Source organism: Equus quagga, chromosome 17, assembly GCF_021613505.1.
Source record: "Equus quagga isolate Etosha38 chromosome 17, UCLA_HA_Equagga_1.0, whole genome shotgun sequence".
In the NCBI taxonomy this organism is placed as follows: Eukaryota; Metazoa; Chordata; class Mammalia; order Perissodactyla; family Equidae; genus Equus; species Equus quagga.
This window is the reverse complement of record NC_060283.1, coordinates 2,428,339-2,453,126: the sequence shown is the minus strand read 5'-3', so window position 1 is coordinate 2,453,126 and position 24,788 is coordinate 2,428,339. Positions and strand designations below refer to the sequence as shown.

The 24,788-nt window shown below is 54.9% G+C and overlaps 2 protein-coding genes across 5 annotated transcripts in view; both read left to right on the top strand.

The window, feature by feature from the left end:
* Positions 1-1,560, top strand: part of NADSYN1 (NAD synthetase 1) — a 41,252-nt gene extending 39,692 nt beyond the window's left edge. For all 4 annotated transcript variants that reach the window (XM_046643719.1, XM_046643718.1, XM_046643720.1 and 1 more), the window contains 2 exons: positions 95-271; positions 1,306-1,560. In XM_046643719.1, the coding sequence (XP_046499675.1) occupies positions 95-271; positions 1,306-1,356 (228 nt within the window). In that variant the 3' untranslated portion in view covers positions 1,357-1,560. The remainder of the gene's footprint in view (positions 1-94; positions 272-1,305) is intronic.
* An 11,360-nt stretch (positions 1,561-12,920) lies between these two features.
* Positions 12,921-24,055, top strand: LOC124229473 (membrane-spanning 4-domains subfamily A member 6D-like). Its single transcript, XM_046644684.1, has 7 exons — positions 12,921-12,979; positions 13,287-13,476; positions 15,128-15,262; positions 16,738-16,794; positions 18,238-18,438; positions 22,997-23,098; positions 23,744-24,055. Exons 2-7 carry the CDS (start codon positions 13,303-13,305, stop codon positions 23,849-23,851), a joined length of 777 nt encoding a protein of 258 aa, XP_046500640.1. The 5' UTR covers positions 12,921-12,979; positions 13,287-13,302; the 3' UTR covers positions 23,852-24,055.
* Positions 24,056-24,788: the final 733 nt, after the last annotated feature.

Sequence of the window (24,788 nt, the reverse complement as noted above, 5' to 3'; positions counted from 1 at the left end):
CACTTGCGCGGCCCAAGGTGACCCGGGTCAGAACTCTGGCCTCGGATCATCCAACTTGACCAACTTGAAGTCGTGTGTGTGGCTCACCTCCCAGGTGGCTGAGAAGGTGAAGCGGTTTTTCTCAAAGTACTCCGCGAACAGACACAAGATGACCACGCTCACGCCCGCCTACCACGCAGAGAGCTACAGCCCCGACGACAACAGGTTCGATCTGCGGCCGTTTCTCTACCACACCGGCTGGCCGTGGCAGTTCCGGTGCATAGAAAACCAGGTATGTCAGGCGCAAGTGCATGAGTGATTTTTTTCTCTGTGTTAAATGTCTGTCGTGGAAACGTCAACTCATTTCTGTCCAAGACCGAAAAGCGGTTTTATATACACGGCGTCATCTTTTCTGGTGTCCTCATTTCCACAAAGGGACCAGTGTGTCTAAGGCCGTCAGAGCTTGGCGTGTGCTGCTTAGGCTGCGCTGTGTTTACTGGCGCTGCACATAGAAAAGCAGTCGCCGTCACGGCTTTACCAACGTGTGCCTGTCACTGTCGTTTCTAGACAACCCGAGCGTCCAGATGGCTTCAGATCTTGTAAACCGCCCTGTTTTTCCTTTCTTTTTGTAATTAATTGATAGAATAAAGGAGGGATTAATAACGTCAATTTAGAAAGCAAGTCGAGGTCCTGCCCGCCTTCCCTCGTCCAAGGTGAAGCGTTGGCACCGTGACGGAGGGCACGTCAGACGGGGCCCTCCCTGGAGCGGGCAGAAGCTGACGGGAGGAGGATGGCCCCTTGGTATGCGCACAGGGCAACACTGAAAAGAAGACATCGTGAGAAGTGGGACGCCGAGCTCGAGAGTCCTGGGGGCCGACAGGATCCCACTTTACACTTGGTGTTTGCGGGAGGCGTCTGAGCTCGGGATGCTGCACACATCCTGCCGTGCGTGGGACAGCCCACCTCCCACAGAGAATTAGTGCGAGGCAGGGCTTGGCCGCCACCAAGAGGCACTCAGCGAGGGATTCCCCCACATCAGGAGTGGGGTTCACAGGTTGTGCAGCCAAAAGATGGACAAGTGTCAGGACCTTTGTAAGACACGTAGCTAGAGACCACCGGGAAGGTGTGGAGCCCGTCCTTCCAGCCTGTGCCGTGCACGTGCTCTGCCTTCTGCCCACATCTCAGCAATTCTAGATACTGTCTGAGAACCTGCTGTTTCAGGTCCCCGACTGCCACCCTCTTTGGGTGTGAATTGGTGTATTTCGGCAGTGTGATTGTTGAAGTCGGCACGTGGACGCCGTGTGTTCATGAGACTTCTCTTTCCAGGTTCTCCAGCTCGAGCGGAGAGAGGCGCAGGACCTGGATGGCGTGGACTGACGTCGGGCCCTGCGTGGAGCGCACCCCTTCCCCCGAGGATCCCACGTCACGTGGCCTCGCTAGTGACCACCGGCGTGAGCCACTCCCTGCCCAGACGGCGTGGTCAGCGAGTCTTGTTTTCCATTTTAAGGGAGAGGGGATCTCCTCAGTCTTCAGTCTCGTTCCTTTAACAAATGGCGGAAATAAAGAGGGCGTGATGTTTAACTCTCCTCTTGAAGCCAGCGCTCTCTCTGGCCTCCCTGGCCCTCGTGTAGCTGCTCCAGAATCTCCCCAGAGCCCCAGGTGACGCCAAAGCTGAGGGAAAGTTCTTCAGGAAGGGATGGAGGGGGACCTGGGGGCAGGAGGATTCTCGAATGACTCCCGCTCACCCGTGCACCCACCCTTGCAATCTTCCTCTGTCCTTGCTTACGATTGTTCTCACTGTCCCTCTTTGTCCAGACCGGCCCGTTTCCCTGATCTGTGTTTCACGGTTATCGTCATTGTCATTCTGAGGACATAAGCCGGCGGGGGTATAGATTTGTCTCCATCGCACGCCACCAGGAAAGGCTTCAGAACATGGCGCACGCGGGGCCCGCTGCTCCTTCGTCAGTCTGTGACCCTCCTGATGTGCTGCCATAAGGAAGGGTCCCCCCGGGTGGCAGGCTGCCTGACGTCCTTGCCAGCGTCCTTGGTCTGTCTCGGTCTCCTCATCTCTGGGTGGGTACCAGTGTTAAGTGGGGTGGTGCCGGAATATGGGGCACTCAACTGGGTGTTGTCTGTGTTGCATAGCTGTCGTCACCATGTCATCTGTCATTGCCTCAAGGAATCCGTCCTCCACGTCACATGGTGGCCTGACCCTCCTGCCTGGATGGGTCTGAAGGCACAGGGTTAGCTGGGGCATGTCCTGGCCTGGGCTGGCCTGCATCTTGGCAGGACGGGGGGCACAGGCAAGTTTTGGGGAGAAACATGCAGAAGGTTGAGATCCGATGGCGGTTGGTTAGTTAGAACTAGCGCAGCTTGAGGATGGGCGTTGCCTGCGTCTGCTCTTCTGTAGCCAGGTGGTGTGCGCCAGGAGGAGAGCTGGGCTCTGGGTGCAGCCCTTGCTGAATGTCCAGCCTTGGGTTCCAGCAATACAGCACGGCCCCCTTTCTGCTGGGCCCCCAGGAATTCCCAGAAATATTTGCAAACCCCATCGGCCTGGACTTTCTGTGTGCAGGTTACCAAAAGCCCTACCCAAGAAAACAAACTCGTAAACAAGAAAAGGAATTTATTGATTGGCGTGCTGAGCAGTCCAGGGGTAATGACAGCTTCAGGTCTGGCTGGATCCAGGGTAGGTGCAACATCATTAGTGTTACCAGACATAAACACGGGTTCTTTTACCTGCCACATGAGAGAGACCAAAATGAAAACTGGAAGGCCAGGCTTATGGCAAGGAAAGGCTTTTTATTTTGGGTGACGTCAGCCCTCAAATTCGTCTCCTTGAAAGATGGGAGGCAAGGTGTTTTAAAAGTTGTGAGGAATGTGGCTGCTTGCAGGGAGGGGGAGTCTGTGGCCTCACTGATTGGCACTGTCCCACCAGCCTGCGTTTGGCCTTGTGAGGCTGCTGGTAGGGAGGAGGATGGCAAGATAAGGGAATCCGCAGGAGAGCATCCTTGGTTGTCGGCCTCCATGGTGCATGGTGGATTCTGGTCCCAGGAAGCTGAGGAGTTGGGGCCTGGGAAGCTTCCGTTTCTTGATATTCTCTGGACATCAGTTTCCCTGTAATGAACTTCAAAGGACCCGTAACCAGCCAAAATGTTCACATGAGGCCACCTGGGCTCTAACAGTTGGTGACTTCTACTTGCCTAGTGAAGTTGGTGATACAGGGTTACAGAACCTGGTAATACCTGTGATTGTAACTTATGGAAACGGGGCGGGGGGTCCTTTGGTTTTGACCCCATGCGTGCTGGGCTTAAGGTAGGGGATGATGTCGGCCGTCTCATTAGGACTCGGTTTCTCTTCTCCCCGACCCTGCTCAGCTCGTCCCTCTCTCTGCTGGCCTCCTTCGTGCTCCGCGTCTGGGTGCTGTGGCTCCCGTCTTGGGAACTCTTGGGCTCAAATCCAGTAGGAAATTAGGACATTCATCTTCCTTGTTTCTTCAGCACCAGCCCTGGCTTTCCTCAGCCAGGTCACATGCCCATCCAGGCGCCAATTAGCTACAGTTCACGGGTTCCCCAAAGAGGACCAGGAGGTGTTGCCAGAAGTGGGGAGAACAGATGGCGAGTCCCCAGACAGGAAGTTCCACTGCACACGCCCCTCAGACACGCCCTGGCCCTGGACGACGGCGCCTCCCTCGCCGCTCGCTCTCTAAGACCACACTTCCCAGGCACGTTGCTGTGGGCTCTGGGCCTGCAGACTGCACACACCTTGCCCTCAGCCTCCCACAGGGGCAGCAAGACCCAGGCAGGGATTAACAAGGCTGCCCTGAAGGCTTGGGGAGGAGAGGGCAATGATGACACGTCCTCCTTCCCCCAAGGCTGCCCCCATAAGCCGGGCAGCATCTGCGCCCCTTCCACTCCTGGACTCCATGCCCCTCCTGCAGGGCCAGGAGCACAGTAACCACCGTCCCCACCCCTCTGAAGGCCCATTCTCAGGACGGAGTCAGCCGTGCAAAGACAGCGTGTATACAACGATGAAAAGTCATTTGCTGCCCCTCCTCTTGGCCTTGGAGAACCAAAAGCCCATTGCTACGGTCTGAATCTTTGTGTCCCCCCAAATTCGTCTGTGGAAACCCTCACCCCCAGTGCGATGGTGTTAGGAGGTGGGGCCTTCGGAAGGTGACTAGGTCGTGAAGGTGGAGTCCCCGTGAATGGGGTTAGTGCCATGGAAGAGGCCCCAGAGAGCTCCCTTGCCCCCTCCATGCGAGGACACAGCGAGAAGTTGGTGACCTGGAAGAGGGCCCACGCCGGACCACGCTGGCACCTGACCTCGGGCTTCCCGGCTCCAGAACTGTTTAGAGAAGCTTCTGGTCCGTGGATTCTTATAGCAGTCTGAGCTAGCACACACGTCAAGGTGGTTTTTCTGAAACACAGGAGCAGTTTATCCTCAAGGAGAATTCACTCCTCCACTCAGGAGAACCCAGAGATGGGGTGACACTCCAGCAGTCAGAGCCACGCCCGCCCGCGGGTGAAGGGAGCCTTGCTCCTTCGAGGATGGTCGTCGGCATGGCCGGCGCGTGGAGGGGTGCGGACGCTGCGGGCAGCTCTCCCCAGCCCTGTGAGCTGTCCCCGTCTTTGAGGGGATGGGGGTGGTGACACGAAGGAGTCCCAGGAAGTGGGGCCGTGGGGTTCAGCAGCTGAGGAGGTGGGAAGCTCACATGTTGTCACCTTCTGAGATGACCTCACCCCGGGTGACGGGCAGGCCCCCTCAGTACAGGCCTCATCACCCCAGGGTGTCCCAGGGCAGGGCGGGCACCTTGCTGACTGTGGGGAGGAAGTGGGCGCCTGGTGTGACATCCTCATGTCTGCAGGCCCCGCCCACTTTGGGGGAGGCCATGGCTTGGGCGCTCCTGAGTCTGCTGGAGCACTCAGCAGGAGCACTCCACGTCTGAGGTGAGGCCTGCCTGTTCCCACACCCGTGTGTGTTGGAAACGGGATGAGGGAGCCTCTGTCTCAGGGAAGGGAGAGAGAGTGAGCATGCGACACAGGACGGCCTCGTCGGATGGAGGCAGGGTCAGAGGTCCCGAAACATCGACTGCAGGAGCTGCCTGAGCTCAGGGGCCCCAGGACCCTGGCCCCTGCCAGCCTGTTACAGGTGGTGACCTCCAGTTACAGGGCGATGTCTCTCCAGTTATAGATAGTGTCCCCCGGTTATAGGGCAGTGTCCTCCAGTTACAGGCTAGTGTCTCCCCTGTCCATAGGGTAGTGTCCTTCCTGTTATAGGACAGTCACCAGAGCTCAGCCAATGAAAAGATACTGGTTCTTCTCTGCAGCCAGCAGGTCGCTGAAGGGTCCTGGCCCTCTCCTCAGACACAGACACAGACAAGACCCACCCTGCTTCCTGGAGAGGGAAGGTCAAATGCAGAGCTAACTCCACATCTCCTGGGGCTGCTCCTGAGAGCTAGGACTCACCAGTGCCATTCTCTCCACCCCGGAAGGTCCCACAAGCCTGGGCTAAAACACTCAGTGACACAGCAGCCTGAGGGAGCCCACGAGGACTCAGGTCTCATCACATGGGTTTACTGAAGCAGCCACATCCACGACCAGGCTCAGGTGGTCCTTCAGACAGGAATTGATCAAAACTTTATTTCGCTGGAATCCTAAAGGCAAAAGGACGGGAGAGTTTTGAGAGAGACATTGCGTCCCGTAAGGTCAATCCATTAGAAGTCAAGGAAAAAAAAAAACTATAGTAAGACCCCAGAACATGCCAGAAAAGTAGTCAAAAGACAAAGGCACACCGTTTCCAAGGGACCCATTGACACCCAAAAGGAGTGAGCAGCTGGTTATGCAAAACTGGAAATTAGCAGAATTCGGATAGTAAGACTAAGGTTAAAATCATCCGCTGTGTGTAGTCGGCGAGCGTAGCTTTACACGGCTCCTCGGCAAGCTTCCTGAAGGACAGTTTGACAGTAGGTTCCAAAAGGCCCAAAGACATGCATTTCATTTCACACACACGAACCTGCTTCTGACAGTTCGTCCTCAGTTTTTATACAAAGAGAAGGAGGTCGCCAAGGGAATTACTTGGGTGCTTGACCTGGAGGAGCTCTTCCACGCTGAAGTGGTCATTGCTGGGGAGGTAGTTAGGGCCGTGTCCCAGAGACATGGATCCATCAGTGAGCTCCCCGTCATTCGGGGCTCCGCCTTCTCTGTTCTGCCTGTCAGGGGCATCTTCCCATCCTCGCCATCCTCTGTCTCCTCGCCCAGGGCTCCTTGAAGAACCCCCTTGATGGGCTCCCTCAGCTGCTGCCTCAAAAAGCCCCCAGTGAAGAAATGAATGGCAGGGTTAGCAGCGCTGTTGGTGGAAGACAGGAGGATGCAGATGTCATTGCGAGACTTTTCCGTTTCCAGCCTGGGGAGCCCGATGATGCTGAGAGGCGGACCACAGAGAAGGAAGACCAGAATGGAGAGCAGAATGGCCAGGTGGGAGCTCTTTCGGCTGATGCTCCTGGATTCGGATGGGGAGCTGCAGGATGGACGCAGCCACAATGGAGAACAGGGGGAAAATACAGGCGCTGGTGGTGGTTACAAGTGTGGGGCAGAGCTTCATTTTGGGGATAAGTGACCGTAAGTGTGGCCTGTCAGTATATTCATCAAAAGGGTCAGAATCCAGAGGAGGGCGCTCACAACGGCTGCCAGGGGCTTGGGGCAATGACACGGATACAAAATAGGGAAGAGGGCAGAGAGACAATGCTGAAAACTGATGGCGGTCATGCTGCCCAGGCCAGTGAAATAGGAGAACCTTAGGACCGTAAAGATACCAAGAAGAGGAAAGCAACGAGGAAGGGAAGACTTTAGAGTTTGACAGATGGGGACACGATCTGGAAACAAAGATGCGTGAAATCCACAGTGGTGAGACTGAGGCGATAGACAGAGAAGGATTTTTTCCTGATGGACAAACCGACAAGCCAGATTATGATTCCATTTCCCACCAACCCATAAAGGGCCACAGCCAGCATGAAGGACCGGAAGAGCAAGTGGCCAGTAATCTCTGTTCTTGGAGATTTCCCTGTGGGGTCAATGCTGGAATTATTGGTTGGCTTGCAAAACTGGTCTATGGTGAGGAGATCTGAGTTCAGGAAAGTTCTGCTGGGTTCTTTCCATCAGTGGATTCTGGGCACTCTTGGGCAGAAGGCAAAGACGGAAATGGTGAACCGCAGGCAAGGAGGCCCCTTGCTTCTTCCTCCTCTCTCTGGCTCTCTCCTCACTCCTCCTTTCCACCCCTCCCTCCCTCTTCCCTCCTTTTGTCTCTCTCTCTCTTCCCCTTCCCTCTGTTTCCCGCCCCCAGCCCTGGCCACAAAAGTACTGAGTGAAAGGCCTTCCTGCCGTTCCTGGTTCCCACCAGAGCATGCTTGAGCTCTCAGATTTTCCCTCATGGGCTGGGCCCCTTGAGCATCAGAATGGCTCACTCATTCTTTTCTGCATTCAACAAACTGATTTGCTGGATGTCCCCTCCAGGTCAGGGTGAGGGGAGTTGGGGAGACCCAGTCTCTGCCCTCAAGGGCCCCAAGGTAACAACCATTCACAGGACAGTGTGATGAGAGAAAGAAGAGCACCTCCTTGAGCTGACCCTTGAAGACATAGTAGAAATCGTCAAGAGGGACGATGCACAACGCAGAGAAACCGCTGGAGGAAGAGCCAGGTGCTTGGGGAGCATGTCCACTCAAGGGTGGGACTCTTGCTATGGCTGGTACGTGAAGAGCAGTTTGGGATCAGGAGAGAGGACCATAGACAGTGTAAAGGTGGGTGGAGGCATCTGGTCCACCTTCTTACTTGGGTCCGGGTGGAGAGCTCGGTGAGCTCAGTGGCCGCCCAGATGTGCTGATGTCTGCACTGTGAGCCAGGCCTGATCCCAGAGGATCTCAACCACTCCAGCTGCTTCAATGCCACCCACGTGCTAATGACTCGGCAGAGAGTCAGCCACCAACGGTGCTCTGTGGGCTCTGAGGGCTATGCGTTTTCACACCTCGGTAGCTGTGGTAGACAGAAGAATGACTCCTCCCAATAGTGCTCACGCCCTGATCCCCAGAACCTGTGGATGTGTTAAGCTAGCAAGAGGGAATTAAGGTTGCAGATGGAATGAAGGTTGCTAATCAACTGATCTGAAAACATGGAGGTTATCCTGGATTGTCCAAGTGGGCCCTAAATGTAATCACATGGGTCAGAGGAGGAGATGTGACGATGGAAGCAGAGGGAGGAGTGATGCGATTGTTGGCTTTGAAGATACTGGAAGAGGCCATGAGCCAAGGGGTGCAGGTGGCCTCTAGAAGCTGAAAAAAGACAAGGGAATGGATTCTGCCCTGGAGCTTCCAGAAGGAGTGTAACCCTGTTGACACCTTGATTGTAGCCCGGTGAGACCCATTTTGGATTTTGGACCTCCAGAACTATCAGGGAGCAGATTAGTGGTAATTTGCTCCAACAGCAGTAGGAGGCTCTTACGGCAACCCCTTCCATTGCCCTTTGGGCTTCACACCTCTTAGCTTTCCCTCCCTTGATTTCCGGCTTTTCCTTGCTTTCCACTCAGACTTCTTCAGCTCCTCTCCTTTTTTCCTCCCCAAGATGCTGATGCTTTCCAGGCCCCTTTTCTCGGCATTCTGCTCTCTGCTGTTTAAGCCGTGTCCCTGAATTCTGATCTCCTCCTTCGCAGGGCTTCCTGTGGTCACTCAGTTCCCAGGTACCGTCTCTAGCCTCCATCTCTCCTTAGCCCCAGGCTTGCTTATTGAACTGCCTCCTGATAACACCAAGCAGAACACCGCCCCTCAAACTCGTGCCCTTCATGGCATGTTTCTTATTCCTACAAGTTCCATAACCACACAAAACCCAGTCCCTTGGATCGGAAACGTGCGACTCCCTGGAGGGCATCAGGGCCACTCTGGGGCCGGACTCTTTGGGTTGGGTTCCTGCCCTTCCCACTAACTAGTGAGGGCCTTTGTGCAACATACTTGATCTTTCTGTGTCCCCATTTCTTCATCTAGAGCAGAGATTGGCAACATTTTTCTGTAAAGAGCCAGATAATAAATATTTTAGGCTCCACAGGCCACTGAACTCCCGACTCCACCCTTGTAGCGGGAAGGTCCCCAAGACTTCTGCCGGTGTATGCCGGCTCCTTCCTGGGGCTCTTCCTTATTAGGTCAGAAGGTCCCAGGCTGGGTTGTGTTGAGATGAAGCTCGTCATCTGCCTGGTGGCGGGGAGAGGAGGTGTGGGCAGATATTGGGGGATCGGGGGCACGTGCTCTCTTGTAGGGTAGAGGTCCCTGCATTGTGTCCAAGCAAGGGGACAGTGCCCCCCCCAGTAGGGAGGGCTGAGCACTCTGCATGCTCAGAGGGTGCAGGGAATCTGGGGGTTCAAGATTTGGGGTGCATCACCCCGATGTCCTCATCCACATCAGGGTCCCATTCTGTCCTAAGGTGGCTGACCCGCCAGGTGGGGAGTTCATTCTCTGGAGCTCAGCTGGCCTTTAGGCCCTGGGTCTGGACCTCAGCAGCAGCATCCTGGCTGCAGGAGGGGAGGGCCTTCCATCCACCCAGTAGCCCTTGGCACCCACACCTCCGTCCCATTGTCGATTCATCCCACAGCCGCTGATCACGTTTAACTCGATGTAAAGAGCCACCTGACCCCACCATGTACAGATTCTACTCCGACATGTTTCCCAAATGCCCAGTATGCTGCCCCAGCAGGACCCCACCCGCCACCAGGGAGGTTCACCCATCACACGTCAACGGGCCGGGGCCCTGTGTGCTCTGTGCCACCTGCAGGTGGTGGATCCTCCTGGTCCAGATGCCGTCTCAGCATTTGCTCTTTGCCGCCACTCCTGGAGTCAGCTGCAGCATATCAGGGTCCCCAGAAGCAGGCTCTGTGAGGAGGGGCTCACAGAAGCTCGGGGAGGAGGGACAGGGAACATCCCAGGGTGCTCCCATGGTGCAGAGCACGGAGGTGCCATCGGGCTGCTCACCACTCTCCATTGACCACACTCTCTGTTGGCCTCCTCTCTCCACTGGCCCACCGCAAGCCAGAGTGCTGAGCAGGTCTGGGGTCCAGGCTCCCCTCGACCCTAGAAGAATAGGCCCCCAAGCCAGGAACCTTTTGCTGGTCTCCTTTCCACGCCGAACACAGGGACGTACAGATCCTTGGCATCTAACTCATGGGATCCCAGTCCCCAATTCCCAGGGTCGGGAGTACAGAAAGAACAAGTGCTGGAGGAAGGAGGTGCCGGGAGAGTTACCAGCTCCCCAGAGCCTGGGGACCAGACCCCGGCCTCCTCGAAGTGTCGTCTGGGCACGCAGAGAAGTTCAGGAGCCCAGGAGGTGTGCCTGAAAATGCTCAGGAGATGATGCTGCCCCACACAGTTCAGAGCCCGAGGGGAGGCCCCAGGCAGCTGGAGGCCAATTGCAAGAGAGCCGAGTGGCCTAGGCCTGGGCTCAGAGGGGTATGTGGAAGTGGGCGAGTTTGGGGAAGGGCCGGCGGCTCCTTGATCTTTACGTGTGAACCAAATGCCACAGCTACAATGTGCTAGAGAGCCACCATCTAAGAATATGTACCCTTGAGTGAGCCGCTCCGCTTCTGGGTTCCGTTATGCAAGAGAGGAGTAGTTGTATTTCTCAGAGGTAATAACATTTTCTGAGGCGACGGGTCAGCAGGATGAACCGGGAAGGAGGTCCCACCAGAGCACGCCCAGCAGAGTACATGGGATGTGCCAACGCCCCGGGGGCTGGCAGGGGACCCAGGCTCTGGGAGTCGGGGCTCAGGACAGAAGGCAGAGCGGGAACACGCGGGTGAGGCCGGAGCATGCAGGGGACATCCTTCGGGCCCCATTAGAGTTCTCTAATTGACACAAAGGCCCGTGGCAGCCACAAAATGTTTTTAAAGGTGGAGGGGGGAGGTGACATCACCCTCTCGAGTTTGTGAGAGATGGCTCGAGTGTGAAGACCGGCTTGGGTGACCGCAGCTGTGGGTGGATGCAGAGGGGACCTCGGCAGGCTCCAGATGGTGCTCCATGACCCAGGAGGGCACAAAGACAAGGGTGGGCGCGTTTGAAAGGTGGGAGTGTGGAAGGGAGATGAGGCAGGGCGAGGAGGAGCCTACAGCTGGGTACACAGCTGTATGGACTGAGGCGTCTGGGTCCCCGTTAAGCAGGTAATGAATCTGAGACTGGGGGCTTCGGACAAGTTGTCTCACCCCACGGGTTCGAAGGAAGGACCGCCTGCATCCAAGCCCAGCCCAGTGGCTTCAGAGCCTGTAGCCGGCTCTTCTCATGTAAATTGGTTCCAGTTAGGGCCACTCATCAGTCCTAGAAGTGAGAAAAAGGAAGAGCTGATCACTTCGTGAATCCTCCCGCGTGAGAACAGCAAGTGCCACTTCCTGTGTCGCAACCAGTACCCCTGTTTCGGTTAAGGAAGAGATGGGGAGTTTCGGGGTCTAAAAGCAGAAGGGAAGGTGCTGTGACAGGACCAGCTGCAGAGGGGCTCCTGGTGAGGCCCCCGCTGGCCCGGGAGAGGAGGCCCCTGCACGCCCGCCGACCTGCAGCTCAGCCGAAGCCCGCGGCGGACCCCAGGGGCAGGTAGGCATCCAGGGGGTCTTCCCCGGGCTGCGAGCCCCTCATCCTTTGGAAAGGGCACTGATGAGGGAGAGGAGAGTCTTGCTCTCTTGTCTCTGCATCTGAGGAGCTTCAGGCCTCGGGGCGGCCCCCCCTCGCCTGTCGAGCGGGCCCCTGGCAGCTCTGGGGGTCCACGATCTTGGGGCACGCCCTCTGCTTCAAGTACACATCGCAGCTTTCAGCCCACACTCAGTTTAGTTGATTCCAAGGTAACTCAGCTCCATCACATCTCTGGCCTAGTTCAAGAAACTGAGACAATTACTGCGGGTAGAACCCTGTGAAGTGTCAGTCCTCGTGGTGCCCAAGACGGAGACTTTGATGCTCCCTGCCAGTTAGGGCAGCGCGGGGTCGACGGGGACCTGTGGAGCCCAGACGTCCCCTTGATGGAACAAAGCCGGGCCGACGTGTGATCTCCAGCTGCAGAGAGGGGCCACGGTGATCCCAGGGTCTCTCCTGAATCCTGTGCTGTCTTTGGCTGTGTGTTCCTGCAGCCCCATGCTGTTCCCACCAGACTCCACCAGGCACCTAGTTTGGGGTGTGGTTCCCAGCTGTATATGTTACCCCCACCAGCCTGGAGGCCTGGGGCATCCCGCAAGCTCTGAGACAGCTGGACCAAGGGCCAGGGGGCAGAACCATTGCCTCTTCAGACAGCCGTGCGCCCTGTTCTAACTGTGCCGTCCTTGGAGGGGCCGTGCAGCGAACAGGACTAGGGACAGGCAGGGCCGAGCCCACCTGGGAGACCACATGCCCCTGAAGGGCCGGACCACAGCCTGTGAGCCAGTGATGTTCCCAGGAGAGAAGCCAGGCCGAACCCAAATTTTCCCAAATCTTAGTCTGTGTCGCCCGCGTGCAGCCCCATGTCAACGCTGCAGGATAACTGAGGCTGACGGGACTCGTCAGCATGAGAACTCGACATGACGATACTCGCTATTGCTAATCACTTATCGCACGTAATTACTGTATGTAAATTACATTTACGGCATAATTGCTAACATTTGTTGCACATTTATTACTGCCGCGTGCTGTGCCAGGTGCTTATGTTCTGAGCGTGTTATTAGTTCAGAACCAACAACTTAGACTCTCCGCTTGTGAGTGTCACCGGGTGTTGGCATCAGCACCAGCAGAGCACAGAGCCTTGTACACTGTGGGAGCCTGGAAAACTCTGATGTCAATTGTTAGTTTTACTAATAAGAATTCCTATTCTCCTTAGGGCCCACAGAAGCAGTCAGAGCTAAGGGGACGTCCTGAAGGGGACGGGCCTCGCCCAAGAAAGGGAAGGACGCCGGACCTTGGGAGGCATCGGATCTCATTCCTGGCTGAGGCCAAGGGGAGTGTATTCCTGTCCTGTTCGTGGAGGTGAGGGCTGGGGGCGACCAGGGGAAGCGGAGAGAGAGGGACATAGAGGGAGCAGCCACAGGCCGGCTCGGGCTGGCATCTCTGCCTCTGATGCTCCTCTGGGTCTGGCTCTGCCGTCCGGGGAACTCTGGTTACCAAGAGGCGTCGACGGTGTCGAATCCCCCGCAAGAATGCTCACCATCCTGCAATGTGAGGTGCCCACTCTTTTCCCAGGTCCCGTCCCAAAACCCGGGTCACCCCTAGATTAACGGAGGGTTCTGGCCCCTACCCGGGGAGATCTGAAATGTGGGAGGTTTGCCATTTTAAGGTCCACTTGGAGCCAGATGGAGGTCCCTGCCTCTTCCAGTGGCAGGAGCATGCTGTCCTACACTGTGCCCGGTGAGAACATTACGGTCCTTCTACCGGGGGGCTCCCTCGTGCCCCACCCAGAGGAACTGGAGCCTCCCGACCAGGACGACAGGAAAAAAGGTCTGAAGAATGAGGCCAAAGTGCTTGGGGTAAGTGCAGCTGCACAGAGGGGACGGGCTGAGTGCAGGTGACAAGTCCACGGGCGGGGTGGAGACTTCCGTGTCACTGCGGGGCCCCAGGCTTCTCTGGAGGCCGGGGGGGGAGGAGTCCTCTGAGACCACCCAGGACCTTCTCCTTGGGAAAGCAGGAGACGTCCCAGTTTGCGTTCCCAGGGAGTGTTCACCTGAGCTTGATTTACGAAACTTGGCTTTCTTAACTCATTTTAAATGAGCGACTGGGAGATAATATACTTGTATACAGCTTATTTTGGGGGTGCTCAAAAATCTGTTAAAAAACTCTTCTAGATTTCACTTCCCAGGGAAGTTCTTTCTGAAAATTATACAAACTTCATCCCCCTCCTCACCCCTTTTAAAAACGTTAACCATTTTGAAAACAGATTGGACATTTGCCCTTTGTCTGACTTCCAGTGAGATCTCTGTTATAATCCACGATTCCTCAACAAGAAGCCGCTCCACTTCATGACTGAAGGGTGGCAACGAGGGGGCGGGGACGGGGCAAGCAGCTGCAGAGGCCAGGGGCGGGGCTCCTGATGCCTGGTACCTCCTCAGTGCCTCCCTGACCACACAGGCTGCTACAGCTCCCTCAGTCTCACCATGTATCTGTCTCACCTTGGGTTGAAAAGAGCTTGCTTGCTGAGTCAGTCTTGAGGTCCATTAAGAGACTCCCTTCTCACAACACCTGAGAAATTGCTTGGTACGTGTTATATGAGCGTAAAAACTTGTGGTGGAATTATTCCGGGGCTGATTCAGACAGTCCGCTTGATAGCCCTGTCATAGCTCCTGGGGTCCCTCTCAGCTAGGGAGCCATGCCCTGAGCAGAAGTCCATGTGTCCATTCATCTGGCAGAAGGTGGGGACCAGCTCCCACACCACCAGCTGTCTTGGAGGCACATCCGTGTCACAGAAGGGAGGAGGGGAGAAGCCGGAAGGAAGCAGAGAGCATGGGCAGCCTGTGGGCTGGGTTCCAGGGCTCTCGTTGGAAACCCGGTCCCTTCCACCCAGGGCCAAGAGGCAGGAACACCATGCGTTTCCCTGCGCCCTCATCGGGGCCAGTGATGGGCAGGGCCGGGCAGCACACCATCCACGCTGGCTTTCCAAACCCCCAGAGTTCTACACAGTGTGCTGGGGTCACACGGAGAGCTCTGAGCGGGCCTGCCCTTAACTGGCTTACCCAGCGAGTCCGTTCCTCGGGCTGAAATAACACAGGACACAAACCGGGTGGCTTGAAGACAACAGAAACATAATCTGTCCCAGTTCTGGAGGCTACGAGCCGAGCATCGGGCTCCGCAGGGCTGTGAGCTCTCCTAGTCCTGGGGCTGCACGGGCTCCTTGCTCACAGCCGCGGGACTCCAGTCTCCGCCTCCGACTTCTCGCGCCCTTCCTTCTGTGTCTGTCTGTCTGTCTGACTCTCCTCTTCTTGAAACCACATCAGTCACGCTGGATTAAGGGCCCACCCTACCCCACTGGGAGCTCATCTTCACTCACACCTCACTTACACCTGCAAAACCTCTCTTTCCAAACAAGGCCACATTTCCCAGTTCTGGGGTGGAGGGCTCAGACGTAGACATTGGGGGGACGCATTCAACCCGCAACACCAGGTAAGCCTCTCTCTCCCCCATCAGACCATCCAGATCCTCTCAGGGGCCATGATTATGAGCCTGGGGGTCCTCCTGCTGTGGACTTCCTTCCCCCGTCACTTCCGCCCGGTTATCGTAACCTTGGTGTCGTCTGGATACCCGTTCGTTGGTGCCAAGTGTGTGAGTCCCGTGGGCACTCGTGGGAGGGTGGGTCCCTGGGGGGGGGGGGGGGGCGCGGGCTCAGTCTGGTCTGCTCACCTGTCACCTGGCAGTGTCCGTTATTTGGAAAGCAGAGATGCAGGTGTGGAATCTGCTTTGGGGCTGACGGGCCAGAAGTGGGAGGAGGCCAGGGAGGGTGGAAATGGCTCTGCCAGTGGGAACAGCATGGACTTGCTGGCTCAGAGATGAGTTCTTCTGAAAATCATCGTACTGTTGTCCTCTAGGCCTCTGGGAGTTCAGCAGCTTTTCTCTGGGGTGACCATATAATCTGTAGCCCCAACAGGGACACTAGTAAACATAAAAGAAGGTGCTATTAATAATAATGCTGTGACAAGAAAAACACCCGGACTGTCCTTGGCAGCCGGGACGTAGGGTCACCCTACTCCTTTCCAAGTTCAGGAGAAGCCTGGGGTGGGAGGGGGATAGGAAGGCCCCCCAGATGTGATCAGTGAGGAACAGCGAGACCCAGGCACACGGGCCGAGTGACCCGGATATGGGCAGCACACACCGGCCGAGTGGCCAGGCCGATGGTCGGCAGCTGTGGGACCAGTGGACCCCACGCTAAACGTGAAAAGATGGCCCTGATTGCTAGAAGCTCTGCCTGCTGCTGTCCATCTCCAGAAGTCCTTCTGGAGAGTTCTGCTTCAGACCCACCTGGGAGTTCTGAGTCATGCTGATGCCCCCGGGGTCAACAAGCTTCAGGGGAGATGTGAACGCCCCTTTCCCACAGCCTAGAGCCTGGCCACGCCTCGCCCCACCTGTCGTGCCGGAGGTGACTTTGGCACTCTCCCTGGGCTGCTGCCCAGCGTGCCTGCCCGCTCCCCGGGGGCTCCTTCTGCTAGGACTCCTGGGACAACTTTTTGCTTCCATCTTGCCACAAAGTTCCGCTGCATAATTTGGTTGTTACAGCTCCTTAGAAATTACCCCATTCCCCTAAACCCGTCTTTTTCTCTGATGACCCAGAATCAAACACTTTGATCGAGCTTTTTGCGAGGCCCTGCAGGTTCCTCTCCCCCGGGCTCTGTTTTCCTTCTGTTCTTGACTCTCATGTACCAGAGCCCACCGAGCCCACAAATCCTTCCCCACAAGGCCCTGTAACGCTCAGCAGCCCTCCCTCCCTGGAAAAGCCTCACTCCCAGAGAAAGCCCTGGACCCTAAGCCCTCTTCGCCCCGGAGGCGCGTTGTCTCCGAGCGGTCTCAAGTCCTCATGAGATTTTTTGGGATTGCTTCGTCCTCCTGTGTCACCTGCCTTTCCCCACTTGTTCTGTAAGCCCCTATGGACCTGGATGTGACCCAGGACCCAACGTCCCTGATGCCTTCAGTCCTACAAGGATGTTCCTGGAGGTGACCAAGGACATGACGGCTTGGTGGTAAGGACATCAGGGCTGCCTCTCTGCATAGAAACTGACCTGACTATTTTCCTCTTTTCTGAGTAGTTTATCATTTCTGGATTGCTATGTATCATCTTGGAAAAAAGATCAACTAAACGTTTGGTGAGTATGGGGCCAGCGGCAGCTCACTTCTTCCTGGGAAATTCGGAGGGCACCCCTCCCAGTTACTCTCTCACGCTTTCACATGAAGGAACGGACCCCCGGGTCAGCTACAGGCGCCCTTGGCCAGCGCCTGGTCAGCACCCACTGGTTTCTGGGGCTCCCTTCATGATCCCTGTTCTGTAACCAGCACCGAGCCTCGACAGGCTCTGACTGGCTCCACGGAGAAATCCTGTCCAGTCATGACACCATTTGGTGCCAGCTGGCTGCCTGGATCCAGGTCCTTGGTAACCACAGGCTAAAGAGGTGGTGGGGTACTTGCTGTGTGCCACCCACTGGGCAAGAAAATCTGAGACCACTAGAAATGCCCCTCCCTCAAGATGAAGCCAGAGCGGAGTCTGTGTGGGCTGGAGGAGAAAATGTTCTGGCTGAGACCGGTGTTGGTCACTGGTGGTGGCCAGAGGCATGGCCACCTGCATTCTCATGTTTCCGGGTCAGACAAGGATGGAGTGGAGGGTGGCAGGCCAGCTTTTAGTGACAGGGGACAACTGCGATCTGCAAAGTTTCCCCTTTTCCTCGAGAGGGATGGTGGGGGGAAAGCTGGGTGCATCAGAGGGCTTCCTGGGAAACTGAGTCCGAACGACCTGAGTCTAGAATGCAGGCTTCCTGCGCCAGCCCCTCCTATGGGCCCACGCCGGGGTCCAGCTACAAACGTCCACGTGGGGCCCAGAGTGGCCCTCCCGTGCCTGCCTGCAGAGGCACGTCTCTCACGTGCTTCTGGTTTGTGCGGGGGAAGGGATGGAAAGAACCAGGGGAGTCCCAGTTCTGCTGGATCCCCACGTGGCTGATGCTGCTTTGGGGTGTCTGTTGGGGTTGGGTGGGAAAGCCCCTCTGTCTCTAGCCCTGCGTGGGGGATCCCGCAGGCCAAGCCGGGGTGATGTTACAGAATATGTCATGCACCCATGTGACACCAGCCCAGCCTCGGGCCGGGGTCCAGAGGCCTCCTGCTGGGCTCAGGGGAGATGGGGGAGGAGGGGGCCTCTTCAGGGCACCTGGGTGGCTCAGGGGGAAGCCAGAGGGGGGCCTGGGGGAGTAGGGCAGCAGTGATTTACCCAGCATACGAGCATTTCAGTATTTTAACTACTCGGTCAGTACGGCCCAGCCGGACATCAGTCAGGTATGTGTCTCCAACCAGTCCTGCCCGGTCCCGTCTGTTTCCCCCAGAAGCGTGTGCTTCATTCTCGAATTCACACATTCTGCCAGCATTTTCCCGCTGGGCTCGGGAGCTCTGTCGGAGGATGGAAGATAACCAGAAACAAATTCTATCACCTAGACCCGTCCCGCAGTGACCCCTACATGGAACCATCCTTGCCATCCCACGGGAACGTGGTACCCCAAAGGCGCGTGCCCCGGGGGCAGACACCCTGACCCACAATTCCCCCGCAGGCCTGGACCAGCCTGGTCACCAGCCTTCTGAGTCTCCTGGGCACTTTTGTGGGGTTCGTCGTCATCCTCCTCAGCCTGGCAGTGGGGTTCACCGCCTTGGGACAGTGCAAACTGGACGTGGGGTCCAGGCAGACGCCCCAGGACAACTTCCCTTCAAGAGGCAGGACCGCTGACTGCGCCTTCGCTGGCTCCAGTCTGTTGGTGAGTATGTTTGGATGGAATATTTCAGGCTGGTGAAATCTTTGAGGTTCTCCACTTCCTGTCGGCTGTGCTTTCTTCTGGGGGGTGACCCGGGGGAAAAGGCTGGAAAGAGGCAGAGAAAAGGAGCTTGTATGCTGAGGAAGCACAGGTGTTCAGTGGATTGTGCTGGAAGAGCTGTTCTGAGTAGTTTAATGCCAAACAGGCCGAAGTTGCAAATAGATCCTCGTCCACTTGGTTTGGGCTTAAGCTCCTTCATAACCACACCAAGCTAGCTGCGTGAGTCTCAAAGGATGGATGTATCTGAATAAGAACTGGCGCCTGGGGCAACGAATGGCTCAAAAAAAAGCCAAGGGCTCAGGGAGATGTTAGGGATCTGCCCGGGAGAGGTGGCCTTGGGCTCAACAGGACGAGAACCAGAAGCCGGGGCAGAGAGGGAACAAATCCTCCACATGCACCGGGGTGCACGGTGATGGCCAAAAGCAAAGCATCAGAAATCCAGAAAGAGCAAAATTAAAACCACCGAATCAATAAATAGGATTTAGTAAGCGTGTATTGTGCATATAAGGACAGTTTGCACACTGGGAGCTTTCCAAAACAAAAACTGACACCAAGCTCAGGGACGTGACATCACAAGATGTCTTATAAAGTGAAAACGAGGACGTTGTTAAGCTTCACAAGGATCGGCTGTCACAACGGGAGCTTCCAGAGGGCAGGGAATTGGTTAAAAGTGATAACAGGGGCCAATCCGTGGCTGAGTGGTTAAGTTCGCACGTTCTGCTTGGGAGGCCCAGGTTTTCACAGGTTCGGATCCTGGGTGCGGACCTAGCACCGCTCATCAAGCCACGCTGACGTGGCGCCCCACATAGCAGAGTCAGAAGGACCTACAGCTATGTACTGGGGGCTTTGGAGAGAAGGAAAAAAAAGAAAGAGGAAGCTTAGCAACAGATGTCAGCTCAGGGCCAATCTTAAAAAAAAAAGTGAATAGCATTTTTAGGAAGATGACTTGAATTTCTCGTATGATTGGCAGAGGCATTTACAAGAAATAACCAAAGTTAGGTTTCACTCATGTTCATGAAACAAGCTAGATTTAGTTTTTCTTATGGCTTCCATGGTTTTGTCTGCTCGGGAAATTGTCTGATCTGGTCTCCATTTTGTGTTAATTGCAACACCCCCCCCCCCACGTTTGGTCATTCTCTCAGCAACTTGAGGGTCTGACCACTTACTAGTGTTCCTTTCGGTGACTGCTATCGATGTCGCCAGGCTGGAGAATCACGTATGTGCTGTTTCCAATAGCTGAGTCACCAGGACCGAGGGGCACGCCACGAACAGTTGATTGTCATCAGGCCCATGGCGGTCAGAGCCTTGAGTTCCTCAGGCTGTCTAGTCCAATGGGTAGCGTTTGATGTGTGAGCGGCTGCCAAAAGGCATTTAAACCCTTTGAGAGGAGATAAGGCACAAGAGAGGTTCATGGGATGGCTATAAGGAGAATAATAGCCAAGGATTAAAACATTCCCCGGAGAATTATGCCCAGGAGCCAAGATTTAACCAGCCAAACAACTTAAGTGCGTTCTAATCACATTCAGGCTTTACTTCTTTCAGTTAATCTACATTTTTCAGGGTTATTTACATAGGCATAACATATGGATTAGCTGCCACACATCCTCATAATTACTGAGGAGAGGATGGGCGTGAAGATGTTGCATTTCAAAAAGCAACATTGCAGGTGAGCTTCCATCTAAATTAGGTCTCTATATGATGTGAGGGGTCAGGTATTTTAATTAGGGAACTTCTATGGAAACCAAAGAAAAATATGAATAGTTTGAGCAAATTATAAATTCAGTTTCTCAGTTTGGAGAGCGGCTAGTTGAGAAAATGCCCAGATCTGCGTTTGAAGCATCTTCAGTTGGTGGAATGAGGATGGCAGTTTTTATCTGATGGATTTTCCTGGTTTGTGGTTTGACGATCTCTGGTGATGGCATCCAGGGTTCTGTGGAACTTTCTTGAGTGGCCCATACAGCACCGGGCATGAAGGTTGTCCCTAAGTGATCTATTGTGACGATTTCTCTGAAGTTTCTAAGCAGATGATAGAACCTAGAAGACGATGAGCAGGACAAGAGTAGGAGCTGATAATTAAGTACACTGTAGTCTTCTACCAAAATATAATTTCTCATGGTCATCCAATTTTTATCAAAGATATTTTCAGCCAAACCAATTTGTAAAATAATTCTAGCCTCATTAAACTTGGATTATTTACGTAAACGTGTAAGAATAGTCATTCGATGCACAATCTCAAAGATGACATTTCAGTCCAAGCTTTGGTAATACGCAAGGGACATTAGTGGCTCCATAGAGTCGACCTCAGTTCTTTAAAACTGCCTGGTAATGAGGAATCTCGGACTAGACCTTTCAAAGTCTCTTTCTGTTGAGAAGCCAAGTTAAGGACGTGTCCGATTGCGTCCTGTTACAAGGAGAGCAGATCCTGACTGAGCTTACGTAAATACATATATTTCCATGAAAAGCAAGAATATTTAATGACAGTTTCTGAATACTGGGGGAATCAGACAGGGAGAAAAAGATAAAAGTCTCAACTTCTGTTTACAAAAGTGACCTGTATCAAAATGATCTAAGTTATAGACAGCTTGAAAGATAGGAGAAAGGGTCTTTAAACCTGGAAAACAAACATTAAAGAGACAGCAATGTTTTCAACGAAGTCAGAGAAATTATAATCACCTCCATCAGTTCATTCAGTCTCCTGTAATTAATTCTTGTTTGACTCCATCTTGGGTTAGTAGCTTTATGAAGGAATTTTCCATTAGAGTTTTAGAAATTCTTACCCAGTTCAGCATTATGGTCTTAAAGTTATCAGAATCCTGCCTCCTAGAACCCTTGTCAGGGTCTTTCCCGTGAATCTCCTTGAAGATGAAGCATTTTTGCCAGAAGCTGATTGTAGTTGACTATTTGTGACTTATCAAGAAGCTTCAAGGAGGTACAATAAAGTTGGAGCGCTCAACGTGCAAAGAGAGCAGAAATCGGGGGAAAAATAGAGACGGGCTTTTACATCTTTATTAGCGAGTAGAATTTTACAGAAATGATGGAGTGTGGAGTTGCCTTCCTGAGTCTATCAGAGAAAGGCTTCCAGCCAGTAAACTCAGGGGCACAGGCACAGATCCACAGGACACTGAGGAGAGGAGAGCAGGTCAGGAGGATCAAGGTTTCCATCCGGCAGCTCGAGAGGGAGGGGAGGCCCCAGGAGGCAGCGAGCTGGGCGAGATGAGCACAAAGACTTGGACCCACCGCAACCCCTGGCTCGGGCTGGCCCCCAGGTGATGACGCCAGCGATAACGGGAGCTGCTGGGGGCTGGATGCGCAGAGCGGTTTGGTCGAGGTCTGTGTAGGGGATGAAAGGTAAGCTTGTGAGGGATCAAGCTGAGCTCACTTGCTCAGAATTTTCTCGGGGGGAGCAGGCCAGCAGCATCCCCCTCCCACTTGGTCCTTGAATTCATTCCCTGGGGCGGCCATAACAAACGACCTCATGCAGAGCAGCTGAAAACAACAGAAATTCAGCCTCTCCTGGTTCTGGAGGCCAGAAGTCTGAACTCAAGGTGTGTCAGGGCCTCGCTCCCTCCAAAGGCTCCAGGGGAGGGTCCTTCCTGCCTCTTTCAGCTTCCGGGGCTCCAGGCCCCCAGATTCCTGGGCTTGTGGCCACATCACTCCAACCTCTGCCTCCAATGTCACCTGACCTTCTCCTCTGTGTGTCTGCGTCCTCTTCCCTTCCTATAAGAACACCTGTCATTGCCTTTAGAGCTCCCCCTAAACCCCAGATGACCTCATCTCCAGATCCTTAATTAATTAGCTCTACAAAGACCCTATTTCCAAATAAGGTCACATTCTGAGCTTCCGAGTGGACACAGATTTGGGGGACACTATGCAACCCACTAGTCAGGTCAGCATAAATGAATTCGATGTTCTGCACACGTGTGGCCTGACCTGTTCTACCTGGCGGCCCTTGCTTGGAAGAAGGTGACCAAGGGCAGTGGAGTTGTCTGATTCGTCCTCCGTGTGGGTATGCCCTGGGGCGGGGGGGCGGCGTGGGCATTGGCAGCTATGCCAGCCAATCACTTCAAGTAGTTGCTGTGCCCCTTGCTGCCGAGGGGTGAGGACGGGTAGAGGGTGCTGACAAAGGTCTCCTGCACCCTCCACCTCTGGGGACCTGAGGGGTGAGCGTCAATGTCCCCATTTTACAGACAGGACACTGAGACCCGGACAAGTAAAGACACTCACTTGGGGAGGCTCTGCTCTACCCTGGGTGCCACCTGCCGCCCCGCCCACCCTTGAAACTAGGGCTTGACCCTGTCTCCCAGGGGTCACGAACAGGTGGGGTCAGGTGGACAGCGAGCAGACTAGACGATGCCAACCCCCAAGCAGGAGTGGGTGGTCCTCTTTGCTGGGTGGTGTTGCAAAGCTCTCTGAGGTTCCAGGCGGCCTGCAGCCCTCCGGCCACCCCAGGAGACAGAGGGCTGCTTGGTCCGAGCACCCACCTATGCGTCCTGCATTCCAGGGGGTGCTCTCGGTGATGCTCCTCTTCACGGTGTTGGAGCTTGGCGTCGCCATCCCGTCTTCCATCCTCTGGTGGAAACAGGCCCGGTCAAGCATCCCTGGGGTGAGTCCCCTGGGGCTCGGGGACCTGGGACTCAAGTGGCAGTACAGGTAGTGGTCACAGGACCACCGTGGCAGGTGGCACTGAGGTGGACCCGTGAATGTGGCTCCAGCTGAGAGGGAGGCAGCTGCTGGAGGGCAGGACGGCAAGAGAGCGGGGGTCGGTGTTGGGGGAGACCGCTGATGAGGACCTGGTCAGACCTAGAAAGCAGTTGTGCAACCCACTCACTTAGCATAAGGGGAAACTGAGGCTCCCGAGGCTAGATGACTTACCTGACACCCAAGGCACCTGAGCTGAGATGAGGATGAGGCGCCATTTCCCCCTCTGCAGCCCACCTCCAAGGCCAAGGGCAGCGGACCAGCTTCGAGAGGATTTTCTCCTTCTGGAATCTTCCTTCCTCCACTTCACACTTGTTATAAACACTTTAACATCCTCCCTTACACACGAGAGCAAAACATACTCAGACCAAATTCCCCAGCTCAACCATGGATTGGCTGGTTGGAGATTTTCTTAAGGGACAACATGCCCCACAGCAGGGTGGGGGAACTGTGGCCTCGGGAGGGGCTGGGTGGCGGGGCAGAGAGAGGAACAGGGCAGAAGCTCAGAACTCAGAGTCAGGTGCCTGTTGACGTTCTCTGCCTTCTCCAGGTTGTGCGTTTCCTGGCTCAGAGCGACACAGTCGTCACCAACATGCTCGCAAGAGCATCTGCTGATCCTGATCCTCATCCCGGATTTGAAGAACAGGTGACCTCTTAGGAGAGAGAGAATGAAAGAGACGGAATGAGACAATGAGAGATGGAGAGAGAGACAGAGACAGAGAGTTACGGTGACCTGTGAAGACCAGCATCCCTGGAGAGGGAGAGTGGATCTCACTGAAAACCTGGGCCTGTGGTCCCCTAAGGAATTTATAAACAGGCTTGTCTTCTTCTAAGCGAATGTTTGTTTCGCGTGGGTCCCCTGGTTGCCTCACGATGATTCAAATAAAGCACACGCATGACCAACCTCTCAGGCCACCGGCTGTAGATGGGCCAGGGTGGCCCCCATGCAGCCAGGCGGCATGGTCATCACATCGACCATGAATCGGTGCCTGGGGCTGGTGCTGGGGTCCCTGCCTGAGTGGTCAGTTGTCTGCAGGGCTCCGCTGAATGAGCACACAGACCCCGCCACGTGTTATCTCCATACTTCGCCTGGTGACGTGCATGGGGAAGATTTGGATTAGATTTAGGAACTGAGATCAGATGCTAAGATACTGAGGGACTCCCGCTACGTGCCGCACAGTGTACAAAATGTCGGATTTTCAAAGTCAAGCCTTGCCCTAAATGAGCCTAGTGGGGGACACACGGGGATGATGCAACTTTAGTACTATATGAGGGTGTTTTCCAAACGGCAGATTATAACCCATTAGGGGATCATGAAATCAATATATTGGATCAAGAAAAGCATTAATGGAAAATAAGATAAAATGACTGAGTGTAACACGGTGAGTGTAGTGTATGTATCTGAGCATAACGGAGCAAAGTAGGAAGGACGGGACTTGGGGCAGGCAGACAGAACGCATCTCTGAATTACTGGGCTGAGGTGTACAACCTATTTAAAGTGGCTGGTGGTCAGATTTTACGATTCAGTTCATTAAGGCAAACCCTGTAGGGGAGAGAACATGGCACCACCCAGATCCCTCTCCGGGATGAGGGAA

Bases quoted from the DNA above. Each gene is read 5' to 3' on its own strand.
- LOC124229473 (XM_046644684.1), top strand. From the start codon at position 13,303: ATGGAGGTCCCTGCCTCTTCCAGTGGCAGGAGCATGCTGTCCTACACT. The intron at 16,795-18,237 runs GTGAGTATGGGG...ATTCCCCCGCAG, and splicing joins AAAGATCAACTAAACGTTTG to GCCTGGACCAGCCTGGTCAC. The intron at 23,099-23,743 runs GTGAGTCCCCTG...TGCCTTCTCCAG, and splicing joins CCCGGTCAAGCATCCCTGGG to GTTGTGCGTTTCCTGGCTCA.